The sequence below is a fragment of the Octopus bimaculoides genome, chromosome 20 (assembly GCF_001194135.2).
Source record: "Octopus bimaculoides isolate UCB-OBI-ISO-001 chromosome 20, ASM119413v2, whole genome shotgun sequence".
Taxonomy (NCBI): Eukaryota; Metazoa; Mollusca; class Cephalopoda; order Octopoda; family Octopodidae; genus Octopus; species Octopus bimaculoides.
In genome coordinates, this window is record NC_069000.1 from 44,701,295 (window position 1) to 44,716,597 (window position 15,303).

The following is a 15,303-nucleotide window of genomic DNA, read 5'->3' on the forward strand; positions in this document are numbered from 1 at the left end:
GCCAGCCCCCTTCAATGTTTGGCAGCATAAGCACTTTTCTGACCCTTTAGCATTCAGATTACTCTCTCAAATGTAATTCGAATTTATTCACACTGCCTTGAATTAATCCTGCATTATCTCAGAGCATCAAGATTTCAATGAATTAATTGTTTATTTTAAGAATGACATTGTAGGGTAGATATGAAAGACTCTAGCAGAATATTTGACCCGGATAAATCCCCCTTTAAATTCTAAAAAGGGTTAAACCCTTCGCTTCCTATGGAGCATTTGCCATCAATGATGTTTCTTCACCATTTTCAACTCTGAGATGTCTTTTCTACTTCTCCTCTTCCAAGTCTTTGATTCTTCTGTAACCTTCCTTTTTTGTTTTTTTTTATTCTAGGTGCTGGTGCCGCATGAAAAGTACCCTTGCTGATTCTACACAAGAAAGCACTGGTTCTGGTGCTACATAAAAAGCACTTAGTGCACCCTGCAAAGAAGCTGGTATTAGGAAGGGCATCCAGCTGTAGAAACCATGCCAAAACAGACAATTGAAACTTGGTGCTGCTCTTTGGTTTGCCAGCTCCAGTCAAATTGTCCAACCCATGCCAGCATGGAAGCCAGACATTATATGATGACGATGACGATGATGATGGTGGTGGTGATGTAGGAGCGTTGGCGCTACACAGACCCACTTTTAATTCTGAGAAGAAGTGGTCCATATTAGTCTAACCTCTGTCCTTTGACTTATCCGGCATGGGAAATCCTACCAGGAGCATGTGCTCTGCAGGCAAAGCTCTCAGGGTCAATGAGGCATGCATGCCACCGCCACCCCCCACAGCAAGAACTGCATCTTGTGGTGCCATTATGACATCAGAGGAACTGGCACAGCATTTTCACTAGTGTTGTCTCAGGTAGTCTTCAAGTAATATTTTCTCTTTTCTTTTTTCTTTTTCCATTTCACATACAGTACTGGGTTAGGAATTGAACTTAAAATATTTATTTCTGACTATATTTGCTTCTTTAACCACTTGTTCCGCCACCTCAACACATGCACGACAGTTAGTAATTACAAATAATGTGTTTCCAAGCAAGGTAATATTTCACTCTTGGCCTAATGTTTTTTATCACAGAAGACTAGGATCGCTTGTATGACAGTGATGCTCATTTACGACCTTCGTGTGATGTCAAGGCAAGGATACACACTCACATACACAACAGACTTCTTTCAGTTTCCATCTTTCAAATCCACTCTTTTGCTATAGCTCGAGGCTGTAATAGAAGATACTTGCTCAAGGTGGCATGCAGTGGAACTGAACCCATGACTAGATGACTAGGAAGCAAGCTTCTTAACAACACAGCCATACTTGTGCCTTTTAATAATAAATTAAAATTGACATAGGAAAAAAGGATAAAAAGGATAGCTTGTTTTACCTCACACAATAATAATTTAAACCATTAACAGATTCATGCTGAGAAATTGGCTTTCTTATAAATATAAATTAGAGAAAAACAAATTTTAGATAATTTAATATTATTAAGGTAAAAATGTAATTTGTTAGATTCAATAGCTTTAGAATTTTAAATATTTTAAGTGTTAGCTGTAATTATTATGTATTAAAGCTTTACTAGGTTTTTGGTTTAATTTTCCAACTGTTAAGTAGCTTAGAATAAAATATAGATTAATTTATTCAATTATAAATTTATCATTATTATACTTTTATATGAGTAAGTTATTTATGTAATTATGTATTATTATAATTTATTAATTTATTAATTAATTATGATTATATTTATATAATATGTGCATAATTTATTTATGTAATTATATATCATAATTTATTAATTCATAAATTAAAACAGGTTTTAATAAATGAAGCATTATATTGTTGGTTTATGATGAACAAAATGTTAATTATAAATATTTTAGCAAATGTTAATTTTAATTATTTTAGCAAATGTTAATTTTAAATATTTTAACAAAATATTACCTTAAAATTAATAAAACTTCACTTTTTTCAATCAATGTCTAGATACGATCTAAATTTAAACTTTAAAACAAAAAAACTAAAATAAACGAACTGTTAAATTATAATTGATTAAAAATATTATGTTTTTTTTTCCTCATTATATTCAAAATAAGAAATTTTGAAGTAAGATGAAGAAAACATCATAGCTTACTAGAATCAAATCTGTAACCACTTTTGGTATCGCAACCTAAGAATTATAATGAAAGTTTAAATTAAATCATTTATTCGTTAAAAAAAGAGAATCTCCATTGAGTTAAATGATTACTTTGTATCCATGTATTAAATATATTCAAAATATTTATGGATATGACTTAGCAGTTCGGCAAAAGAGACCGATAGAATAAGTACCAGGCTTAGAAGATATCCTGTTTACATTTTTACTTCACCCACAGTAAGGCTTTTTAATATTTAAATTCATTTTCTGTTCTTATGATTCATTCTGTATCATGCATAAAATAGATATAGTTTAGTTTATTGATGAGATGCCTAATTTATGACTGCTTTATATAGTAGCTGAACATTCTACACTATTTATTTGGGAGTGAAAGTGGGTAAGAATTCTCAGAGGAGTGGTCAACAAACCATGAAATATTTCATTAGAAGACTCCTTCTTCTCTTTTCCAAACATCAAAAGCATAAAAAGCAATGTATTTACATTTTTATTTAATTCACAGCAGGGCTTTGTAATATTTTATATACATTAAGGCAGCAAGCTAGCATAAATATTAGCATGCTGGGTGAAATGCTTAGCGGTATATCGTCTGTCTTTATGTTCTGAATTCAAATTCTGCCGAGGTTGACTTTGCCTTTCATCCTTTTGAGGTCAATAAATTAAGTACCAGTTACATACTGAGGTCGATCTAATTGATTGGCCTCTTCCCCAAAAATTTTGGGCCTTGTGCTTAGAGCAGAAAAGAATATTTTATATACCTTTCTGTTCTTATGATTTATGTTGTCATGCGTAAAAATATGTATTATTTAATTTAGTGATGAGCTGCCAAAAGCACAAATATGCAAATTACACTATCCACTGTGGTGCAAGTGTAATTTCATGACTCCTTTATATGGTAACTGAATATTTTATGCTGTTTACAGGTGAATGAAAACAGGTGGGTCTCCTCAGAGAAGCAACCAACAAACTGTGAAATGCTCAACCCGAAGACTCCCTTCTCTTTTTTCCAAGCATCAAAAGCATAAATGGAATGTGTTCACATTTTTATTTAACCCACAGCAAAGCCTTGTACAAATTACTTAGAATTCAAATAAGGGTGAAGGTCTAAATTTTTCTTTCTTTTTTTTCTTTCCTTAATTTAAAGGTCCTTTAAGGTAGAGGACTGGCAGAACCGTTGAGCACAGACAACTGCCTTGTGGTATTTCTTCCGGTTCTTTGCATTTCAGTTCAAATCCTGACAAGGTCAGGTCTCTTATCCCTCCAGAACAAATAAAATAACCCCTCCCCTCAAAATTGCTGACTTTATGCTTAAATGAAAACCAATTTAAAGGTACATTTATGTTTTAAAGGTACATTTATTTTTCAATAATTTAAAAAAATATTTTTACACTTGTTTTATTAGTTAAGCAAGACTCTATCAGACACAATGCTGAAATCAAGACAATGCACATGGTCACTAGAAATAGCAGCTAATCCTTCCTCAAATCCCTTGCCACCATCTTAAACAAAAGTTAGGGTATATTTATTATAATGTAGTCTTAGAAAGACCTAAATAGATTGGATGGTCATGGATGGAGTGCCTATGATCATTGGTTGACCGAATCATGATCAACCTCAAGTAAAAACAACAGCAATGTAACATAGACAAAGCAGATAATCGTAAATCTGTTTGAATCTAATGAATTGGTCTGATGGTTAACAAATCAGACAGAATAATTTGTGGTATTTCTTGTGAACCTCTGTTCTCTGAATTCAAATCACACTGAGGTCAACTTTACTATTTATTTTATTTTATTTATTTATTGGATGTCAGTAAATTGCATCTCAAAACTACAGCCAATTCTTTTCCTTCTACACCATTTCTCTTTGTCTTTCTCTTTCCTCTTTGAAAGGGCCTGGCTATGGTCAGACCTAGAGAGAGACACACAGTAGAATGCTCTGCCTGGTTTTAAAAATACACAAGAGACATATGTCATAATGATACCCTTGTTAGTCTGTGAGGAGTTGAGAGGGGCAAGACAGGGCAAGGCAGCACAAGAAAGAGCAAGGCAGTGCTAGACAGGGCAAGGCAGCGCAAGACAGGGCAAGGCATAAAGTTTACTCTCAGCATTACTGGTATTCATTTCAACTGAGCAGGATGAAATGATGAACCCTGCTCAAAGTTATGTTGTGCAACTCAATCCAGGAATTGAATTTATGATCATCAGCACAAACCCCTAACCACTTGGTCATGTGCCCTCATTATTAAAGTTGATAATAAAATCAACATCAAATGATAAACATTCTGCATTATGTTCAGACATGGCACATCTGGAGCTACATCATCTAGGTGGCACAAATTCTAACTACACAATTTGTCTGAACATCCATAAACATTGAATAAAATCACTAAGTTAACCCTTTCGTTACCAACCCGGCTGAAACTGCCTCTGACTCTGTAGTACAAATGTCTTATTTCCATCAGTTTTGAATTAAAATCTTCCACCAAACCTTAGTCACAATTTATGTTCCTAACACTAGCTGAATGATAACTAAGTTAATTTATTAAATTCTTTGTGATATTTAAAGTAATTGAAAGAAACACAGCGCATCTCAACAGAAATACAGTAACGAAAGGGTTAAACACATCACCTAATGAACCCACAAAATAAAGGTCCTCATTTAAATAGCTACACTGCTAAAATAAAATATCTTAAATATGCATTTAATTCTTGTTTATAGTGTCCAACAACTATATTTCAAGGAAAACTGATGTCATTCTAATGACTATAAAATAATTTCAGTCTCACCTGTTTTCTTAACATTACATCTTTCACCTGTCCATCCGTCAAGACATCCAAAACGGCAATATCCAGTACGAGGTTCACATCCTACGCTATCTCGGCAATGGAGACATCTTGATTGGCACATATCACCGAAAAATCCTTGGGCACAGACTGTAAAGTGGAAAACAATTTTTTAATTAATCTCCAGGTTTCTTTTATTTTTTTCTTTGTAAACAAAACTTTTTATAAAAATTTTTGTCTCTATTCTTGCTTCCATTTTTGGAAAATTCTATTTTTTAATATTATTTATTTATTATCCTTGAAAAAATAAACGCTTTTACTCGAAACTACAAACTTTCTATTTTCATTACACTTTCTTATTTACACACACACACACACACACACACACAGACTACATACATATGTGCACATACACATACATCAAACAGACACATGCATACATACATGCATACATACATGCATACATACACACATTCATACTACATACATATATGCACATACATACATATATACATACACAGATGCATGCATACATACACACACACACATACACACATACACATATACATGCATACATACACACACACATACATATTTATAAATACATACACATAAATACACAAACATACATATGCATACATACATACACATACATACATATCCATGTTTTTCAGCCATCTTGAAATTATCATACCCCATCATAATTATTCAAATATATTTGCATAAATCAATTATACTTACTCTCACAGATGTAAGGCTTGGATTCTTTGTTGGCACAGGAGCTGTAAAGATGGGATCCATCTACTCTCTTCCCAATGAAAGCAACGTTAGAAGAAGGTTTTGGGTGTTCTGAATACCAAAGGTTGTTCTTTACATGTTTATAAGGTGTTCCACAAGACACCCATTCGAAATGGCTGTGCACTTTCTTGGCGCCAACCCAAGTATCAGTCTGGGAAGCCATTCCTGGAGAAAAGATTATTAAAAAAAGAATGTATCAACTTGAGAAGAACTGAAAGGAAATTGCAAGGCTGGTGCCAAACACAAGGTAAAGTAAGGAATGTTAGTGTAAGAATACCGAAATTTGGGGTTATCCTCAAGACTCTGAAGAACTGGATGAAATTTCTAAACTGTTATCAGCAATTAACATTTAGCTTCTGCTTTTGCAGCAGAATCTGGGATATCAAAGAATTTTTGATATTTTGTATGGTGTACTTGTTTAAATCATCAGACTGTGGTCAAGCTGGGGCACAGCCTTGACGATTGTGTTTAGGTAAATGAATCAGCCCCTGTACTTATTCTTTTGTTCAGCCAGGTAATTTTTCTGTCAGTCTCTTTTGCTGAATCGGTAAGTTATGAGGGATGTAGACATAACAACATCGGTTGTCAAGCATTTGTGGGGGACAAACACAGACACAAAGACACACACGCACATACATACATACACACATGCAATGGGTTTCTTTCAGTTTCCATCTATCAAATCCACTCACAAGGCTTTTGGTCAACCCGAGGCTATAGCAGACAACATATGCCCAAGGTACCACGTTGTGGGACTGAACCCAGAACCATGTAGTTGGGAAACAAACTTCTTACCACACAACCATGACTGTGGCTATAAACGAAAAGCAAAGTCATCCCAGGGTTATTAGAACTCAGAACATAAAGAATCAGCAGAAACAATGCTAGGTATTATGACATATGTACTAACGGTTCTACCATTTAATATTTTGATTCCCAATGAAAATAATTTCTTCAAAAGATTTTTGATTAATTTACTTTGAAACAAGAGTGATGCGATATCACCTAATTCCTATAAGACTTTCAGTTTTACAACAAAGTCTTCAAATGGAACATTAAAGATTTTTCCATTTCTCAGTCAATATTTCAATTCTCAATGAAAATAATTCTTCAAAAATTCTTTAACTTACCATCAAGTAAATGTGTTGCAACATAATTCAATTCAAAGGAACTTTCCAGCCAGACTACATTTCCCTTCAAACTACAACATCTGTTCATTGCACCTTCATATGACTTTCTGTCAGTTTTACCGTGTCCAAAGAGATAGTAGCATGTTCCATTATGTTGGATGACTTTATCAGCATCGATTTCAGGACAGGTTCCTAAAAATAAAACAAGACAACAACAATATAGGTGACCCTAGTTTTTACAAACGCTGGTTGACCTCATTGGTCCTCTGTGTACACAACTTATTGATCACTTATTAAAGATATCGATTTCAAAGTTTGACGCTAGGCCAGCAGTTTCAGGGAAGGCGGTAAGTCAATAACATCAATCCCAGTGTTCAACTGGTACTTATTTTATCGACTCCAGAAGGAGTAAATAGATGAAAGGAAGTCATAGATAATCAGGGAAAGTACATTGATGATTTAAATTTCAATTAAATATAACATTTGATCACTTGTTTTCTTTATTCAAAATTCAGACAGAACTTACGGGATGACCTGATAAATGATTTATATAAATATATATATGAATTCGTAAGTGCCTTTCTTATCGTTGATTTTTGGTGTCGCATGGCCAAAAATTACCGTGAATTTTTTTAGAGACACTTTCAAATTTATCAGAATATCGGACTGATGATTTGGAATAGGGAAATTTTCATTCTCTTAACCATGAAACAATCGTATCCGATTAACTAAAGACTTGTTTTGTTTATGCTTTCCCCTCCGGTTTTTTGTTCTATGTGTGCCACAAATATCGCCATCCATTTAGAGAAAAATTTGTAGTTTAGAATCAGTAGTTCTTTGACTGCTATTTCTAAATTTTCAGTATGTTGGAGAAGCAACTCAATGCTAATCCCTGTATATTTATGATGATAAATGGTTTTACCGATAAAGGTTTTTTCATACTGAACTACTTGGCAAAATTGTTAATTATTAATTCTATTATTAATTGATGATTCCCTGCCCTTATTCTTGTATATATATAAATATATATATATATATATATATATATATATATATTTGTGTGTGTGTGTGTGTATCTATTATATAATATATATACTACATAATACTTACTATATCATTTGTGTGTATAATGGAATAGTGGTGTTTTAAGGAGGGGTTAGTCTAAAGACAGTTAAATTCCAGATGGATTTGGTACTCACCTAGATTGCATCGTTTACCTAAGTATTCTTCAATACAGTCACAGATATAGCCATTTGCTCTGTTTTTACATGTTCCACCATTTAAGCAAGGTTGGGAATTACAGAAATTAACTGAAGAATAAAGAGAATTCTTGCAAGTGTTAAAAAGAAAAATCGAAAGAAAAATGACAAGAGACAAACGTGTTAATTCTAAAATAAAATCTAAAGATCAACAAGAAATATATAAAATATATAAAAAAAAGAAGAATTATTTTCAGGAGGGAAGGGCAGTGCCTCTGACCCTTTAACAGGGGCCCCTCGATACTGTAGGAAGCAGGGTGTCTTCACATCAAAAACATGGTCTGAATATTTGCAACAGACTGGACTCTGCTAAAGATTCCGAAGGTGCCTGATGGTAGTGTTAAACTTAGCCCCCTGGTAGGTCATAGTAAGATTTGAACCCAGAAAGCAAAAAAACCAAAACAGATACTGCAAAACAGCTGGCCCAACATTTTACAGTTCCATCAATCAACCACCATGGATTGGTCCATATATATCAATCTCGAAAGGATAACGTTGAGCTTAGCAAGATTTGAACTCAGAGTGCCATGATTCAGAATAAATACCATGAGGTATTCTATCCATCATTCTAATGATTCTGCCAACAATGGCAAAGCATGGCTTTTGGTTACCCTGCATGACAACCCAATTGGCTGACCTGTGCAGTCGCTTTATTGGCTGGCTCATTTCTTTATTCATCACATGGCCACCACTACAACAAATATTTATAGGGACAACTACATTATATGCATGTATGTTACATGGCCACCCTGTGGGCTCTGCACACCCAACACACTTTATGCTATTCAACTGTCAGTCAATTCACTGCCTATATCAGTAGGAATAAGAGCAAAATGGTATACAAAAGGATAGGGTGAAAAAGAATATTGAATTTGGTGACACAGAATAGAAAATTATATAGCTTGTAGAAGAATATGGTAAAACAGAATATAAAGGAATGTAGAAAAGAGAATATACAAGAATGTGGTAACTTACAGCAGGGTTATTAAGAATATGGTAAAAGAGAATATAGAGGAATGTAGTTAAAGGGAACTTACAGGAATGTGGTAGTTTACAGCAAAGTATTTAAGAATGCAGTAAGAGAGAATATAGAGGAATGTAGAAAAGGAAATTCACAGGAATGTGGTAACTTATAGCAGGGTCATTAAGAATATGGTAAAAAAGAATATGAAGGAATATAGTAAATGGAATTTAGAAGAATATAGTAAATTGTGGCAGGACATAAAGAATTATAAAAGAATATTGCAATGTAGTGAATTGGAATTGAGAGGAAAATAGTAAATTAAAATTTTTAAATGCTGTTTTTTTTTTGTTTTTTGTTTTTTTTGCAGAATCAGAATCTCCGTACTCGAAAATGGGGGATTCTGTAAAAAAAGAAAAAAACGAAATGGGGATGGGGAGGGGGTCCACATTCTTTATGTCCACCAACCAAGAACAAAATGGTTGGATAATATCATTAGTCTTAGTTGGACATGCCTAGGATTCTCTCCAGAAAGTTCAATGATCATTGCTTCTGATAGGACCCTGTGGATGCTTCGGGATACTACCCTCCCTGGAATAGTGGGTGAAAAAAATGGGTGGATAGATGGTAAATTAAAGCAGGATTTATAAGAATATGGTAGAATAGATTATAGAGGTATAGTAAAATGGAATTTAGAGGAATATGGTAAATGTAAGCAGGATATGTAAGAATATGGTAAAACGGAAAAGGAATGTAGAAGAATATCTCGAAACTAAAGAAATGGTTATATGTTGTTTATGATTACTCACAGAGTTCACATTGTTCACCGGAATAGTTGATTTGACAATTGCAAGTGAAGGAGTAGCCAGTATTGGTACAGGTTCCACCATTTTGGCATGGTGCTGAGAAACAGGCGTTATCTGCAAACACAAAGGGAATTGAAGGAAAATTGCCAAATATAAGATGACAAATTTGGAATCAAGAATATTTTATAATAACGAGTTGGAAATTATTTTTTTTTAATACTTAATAATTAATTAAGGTGGTGAGCTGGCTGAATCGTTAACACACCGAGCAAAATGCCTAACAACATTATGAGTCCGAATTCAGCTACGGTCGACTTTGCATTTCATCCTTTTGGCGTCTATAAAATAAGTACCAGTTGAACACTGGGGTCAATGTAATTGACTTAAACCTTCCCCCTGAAATTGAAGGCCTTGTGCCAAAATTTGAAACCTATATTTAAATATAAGTGGAATAAGAGATTCGTTCCTTGCATAACAAATAAGGATTAGCAACAGAAAGGGTATCTGGTTATAATGAATGCATTAATCATGTATTCATCTTACCCATGCTAGCATGAAAAAATAAAAAAGTAAAGCTGAACGAATGAATGAAACAAAAGACTATATTAAACAGTGTCACACTTACATTCTGTACATTCACTTCCAGTGTATTCTGCAGTACAATAACATTTGTGGGTGTCACCAACTCTGGAGCAGGAACCTCCATTCTTGCAAGGCTGAGAATAGCAGGGGTCGACTGAAAATCACAAGACAAGTCATGTGAAAGGACATTCAAAATATAATTGGAAATCTTTTATTTTACAAACACCAGTATGATCAATTGATATAATAAGGCAGGAATTGTTATAAGTGTTACTTTTTTGCTTTTAATCCTTTTGGGGTCGATAAATTAAGTACCAGTTGCATACTGGGGTCGATCTAATCGACTGGTCCCCTCCCACAAAACCTTGTTCCTATAGCAGGAAGGATTATTAGTGTTCAGAATCGTTAGCACGCTAGATAAAATGCTTAACAGTATTTCATCTGTTGCCGCATTCTGAGTTCAAATTCCTTTCAGAATTGATAAATTAAGTACCAGTGAAATATTGGGGTCAATGTAAACGACTAGTCTCCTCCCGAACAATTTCAGGCCTTGCGCCTTTTGTAGAAAGTCAAATTTCCCATCCTGCTTAAAAGGTCCATGAATAAGGGTCGTTCAAAGATGATGAATGAAACTCCCATGTTTCCAGAAGTAAATTATTTAAACCCCAAATAATTCCTCTCAACACATGGCTCTGATACCCCCCACTCCACCTGCTCGTGATCTGAGATGCACATATTGTCGGCCACCAAGGAACATGTTCAACTGGTTAAGGTCAAACAACTGACCAGCGAATCTGTGGCTTTAAATAGAATATCTGCTGTAACCTATCTTTTATACCAAGACAAAACATGTATATGATAACCGTTGCAGTTAAAATGTAGAAACATGTATATAAACGAATGGATAGATAAGCAGAGAAATAGAGAGAGAGAGAGAGAGAGAGAGAGAGAAAGAGAGAGAGAGAAAGAGAGAGTGAGAGAGAGATACATACATAGATAGAGAGAGAGATACATAGATTTATTGATTACTTACAATCACTACATATTTTTCCACTGTAAGCTGCAGCACAGATACATCTGTAGTTTGAACCAGAGGTCTGACATGTTCCACCATTCTGGCAAGGATTGGAGTAGCAGGCATCGACTACAAATTCAAAACGGAGAAAAAAATGTAAAAATCAAACAAACAAACAAACAAAAAGCAGACAAACAATGACTTTAATCTATTTACATTGTTTTCCTTGTTTTTATTGACTTCTGTTCATCTTAACAACAACAACACTAACAACAATTATGTCTCTTTCTCACTCACTCTTACTCTCTCTCTCTCTCTCTCTCTCTCTCTCTCTCTCTCTCACACACACACACACACACACACACACACACACATACACACTGTCACATATTCATCTACACATCAATATTTCATAACTTCTCATGCTGCAAGAAATAACAACCAAATCTCCCTCAAGCTGTACACTCATTATCTTAAAAACAGAAGGACACATTGTACACCATAGACCCGAAGATACAAAGTGGAATGAGAGAGTCAGAACTGAAATACTGTTGATCGTAAACTTGCTGAAGCAGGGCTTAACCTAAAGTTACACAACAGTAGTTTGATGATGAAATTTTAGGAATTAGTAAATATATAATATGTAGAATAGGGGAACAACAAAGGAGAATACAGAAAAACAGGGAAAACACACACAAATGGGCATATACATGCTCAGGCCCTCATCAGTTGTCAACCAAATATCATTACAATTTCAACACCTTCTGATAATATTGTTCAATTTGGCAACATCAGTAGTATAAGCTGTTGGGGGTATAAACGAGCTGACATGAAAGACAAAGACAAAAAAAAATGATAAGGTTTCTAGACTGAATGGGAGAAATAGATTATGTGAAGAGAAATGGGGGGGGGGATTATATAAAATGCAAGAAGTTTTATAACTTACATGATTGACATTGGTGTCCACTGAATCCTTGAAGGCAAGAACATTGGTAACCACTTTCAGTCTTTGAGCAGGATCCACTGTTCATACATGGAGTGGAATAGCAGGGATCAACTGTAAAATATTGGGGTGAATAAATATTTATATACATAAATGTATATATGCATGTGAGTGTATATAATTAAGGGATCAGCAACAGTTGCTTCACCACATACTGAAGTTCAGAAATAGCAGCTAAAATGCTGAAACTCCAACAGATGTTTATAAACGTATAAGAACTTTTAAATAAGTTCTTCACCGATTATAGTGTTTACATCCCAAAGGGCTTGGTAAAAATTATTAATTGTTAATTTACTAATAAATTAATAAATTGATAAACCTTTACCCTTTTAATTGTGTGTGTATATATGTAGATGTATGTATGTATTATAATGCATGTGTATTAGCTTGTGTGCATGTGTGTGTGTGCATTATTTTGTGTACATGTGCTTGTGTGCATATCTACATGTGTGTGCATTAGTCTATACGTGTGTGTGTGTATTAATTTGTGTGTATGTACGTTTTAGTTTGTGTGTTTGTGTCCATGCGCATATATGCACACAATAGTTGGTGTGTGTGTGTGTGTGTGTGTGTGCAATAGTGTATGTATGTGTATGCATGTGTGCATTAATTTGTGTGAGTGTGTGTGTGTGCATATGTACATGTGTGTGCAATAATGTACGTGTATGTGTGCATAAGTTTGTGTGTGTATATGTACATGTGCTTGCATTTGTGTGTATGTGTATTAATTCATGTGTGTGTGTGTGCAATAATTTGTGTGTGTGTGTGTTTGTGTGCAATAATTTGTATGTGTGTGTGTGTGTTTGTGTGTGTGTGGAAAGAGGTCAAAACTATTGAATGAGGTGAGAACTCTTACATTCTGTGCACTGGACTCCAGTGTAACCTTCTTTGCAAGAACATACGAAGGAGAGACCTTGTTTGGAGCAGATACCATTATTGTGACAAGGATTAGAGCCGCAAGCATCGACTGCAAAATAGAAAAGCAAAAAAATAATAAATAAATGAAATAAATGATAAACAGCATTTGATACATCATCAATCAAAGAAAATTATTATCACCAAATAAATCTTGGATAGAATCGGTAGAGCATCAGCCAAAATGTTTTCTACTATTTTTTCTAAGGTCTTTATATGCTGTATTTAAACTCTGCTGAGTTCAGTTTAGTTTTTCATCTTCCTGGGGTCAATGAAATAAAGTACCAGTCAAATACTGGGGGTTGATGGAACTGATTAACTCTCTCCCCTCAAAATTATTAGCATTGGGTCAAAATCAAGAACTATTATCCTGAACAAAGGGCCTGATTCAAGTCCCTTTTATTAACCCTTTACTTGCCTATTTTTGATGGACTGCACAGCTTTTGTTTCAATTAATTTTGAAAATAGGGAAGAATTTATTAGAATACGTTTGCCATGTGGTTAAGAGGCTCACATTGCCAGCCTGTGATTTTGGATTCAATCCCACTACATGGCACTTTGAGCAAGTGTCTTCTGCAAGGATCGTGGGCTAACCAAAGCATTCTTGAGTGAATTTGGAAGATATATATATGGAGATATGCTGTGCTTGAGAAGACCCGGCAAGCCAAGTGAGATCATAAACCGTGGCCTATGCCAGGGTGTATTACCAGCCCACTTATGAGTACCCTTCATTCATTGGACAATAAACTTTGCTTGCAGAAACCTGTTGAGGCAAGGGAAATCAAAATCGCTGATGTGGCCGATGACAGTACTGCCTGATTGGCACGAGTGCCAGTGGAACATTAAAAGCACCATCCGAGTGTGATTGTTGCCAGGGCCACTGACTGGCTCCCATGCCGGTGGCACAAAAAAAATGCACCATTCAAGCATGATTGTTGCCACTGTTGCCTTACTGGCACATGAAAAACAACATTTGAGCGTGATCATTGCCAGTGCCACCAGAGTGGCTCCCATCCAGGTGGCATGTAAAAAACACCTTTTGAGCATGGTCATTGCCAGTACCACCTGACTGGCCCTTGTGCCGGTGACACGTAAAAGCACTCACTATACTTGCGGAGTGGTTGGCATTAGGAAGGGCATCCAGCTGTAGAAACTTTGCCAGATCAGATTGGAGCCTGGTGCAGCCTTCTGGCTCGCCAGTCCTCAGTCAAACCGTCCAACCCATGCCAGCATGAGAAGCGGATGTTAAACATCGATGATGATGATGATGATGATGATGATGATGATGTATATATACATATATATATATACGCATGTATGTATATATATAGAGAGAGAGATATCATTTTCTTAGGTTTCTGCATATCTTGGGAATGAAATTTGGTTGTCTTCCTTATTAAACCACCACCAAAATGAGATTCCTATAATTATAGCTTTACAGAACAGCTGGAAGAATATTCTGGTCAATTAATCAGTTCAAACATCAAAGAATTTGAAGATCTATCAGAAAATGAGAAATTCTGAATTACTTACAGTTGCTACAACGGATTCCATAATAACCACTGTCACAAACACAGGTGAATTTGTAGCCGCTGTTGACACATGTGGCACCGTGGAGACAAGGATTGGAATGGCAAGCATCAACTGCAATGAGAGGAACACAAGAATAGGTTTAGAAGAGATCTTTGAGTCAATAAAACATAGAATCAGCAGAAATAAACCATAATACCATATATGTGTGAATTTCATTTCAAAGCAGTTTTTCACCACCATGCTTCTGGTGAATCAAGATTTACACACACTCACACACAGACACACACACACACACACACACACACACACACACACACACACACACACACACACA

General features: G+C 35.1%; 1 protein-coding gene across 1 annotated transcript in view; it reads right to left on the reverse strand.

Moving 5' to 3' along the window:
- Positions 1-15,303, reverse strand: part of LOC106870399 (neurogenic locus notch homolog protein 1) — a 57,523-nt gene that overhangs the window by 3,053 nt on the left and 39,167 nt on the right. Inside the window, exons 27-36 of the mRNA XM_052974983.1 lie at positions 14,970-15,080; positions 13,378-13,488; positions 12,465-12,575; positions 11,537-11,647; positions 10,547-10,657; positions 9,925-10,035; positions 8,095-8,205; positions 6,896-7,087; positions 5,709-5,930; positions 4,971-5,117 (exon numbers count right to left, since the gene is read on the reverse strand). Of these exons, the coding sequence (XP_052830943.1) occupies positions 4,971-5,117; positions 5,709-5,930; positions 6,896-7,087; positions 8,095-8,205; positions 9,925-10,035; positions 10,547-10,657; positions 11,537-11,647; positions 12,465-12,575; positions 13,378-13,488; positions 14,970-15,080 (1,338 nt within the window). The remainder of the gene's footprint in view (positions 1-4,970; positions 5,118-5,708; positions 5,931-6,895; positions 7,088-8,094; positions 8,206-9,924; positions 10,036-10,546; positions 10,658-11,536; positions 11,648-12,464; positions 12,576-13,377; positions 13,489-14,969; positions 15,081-15,303) is intronic.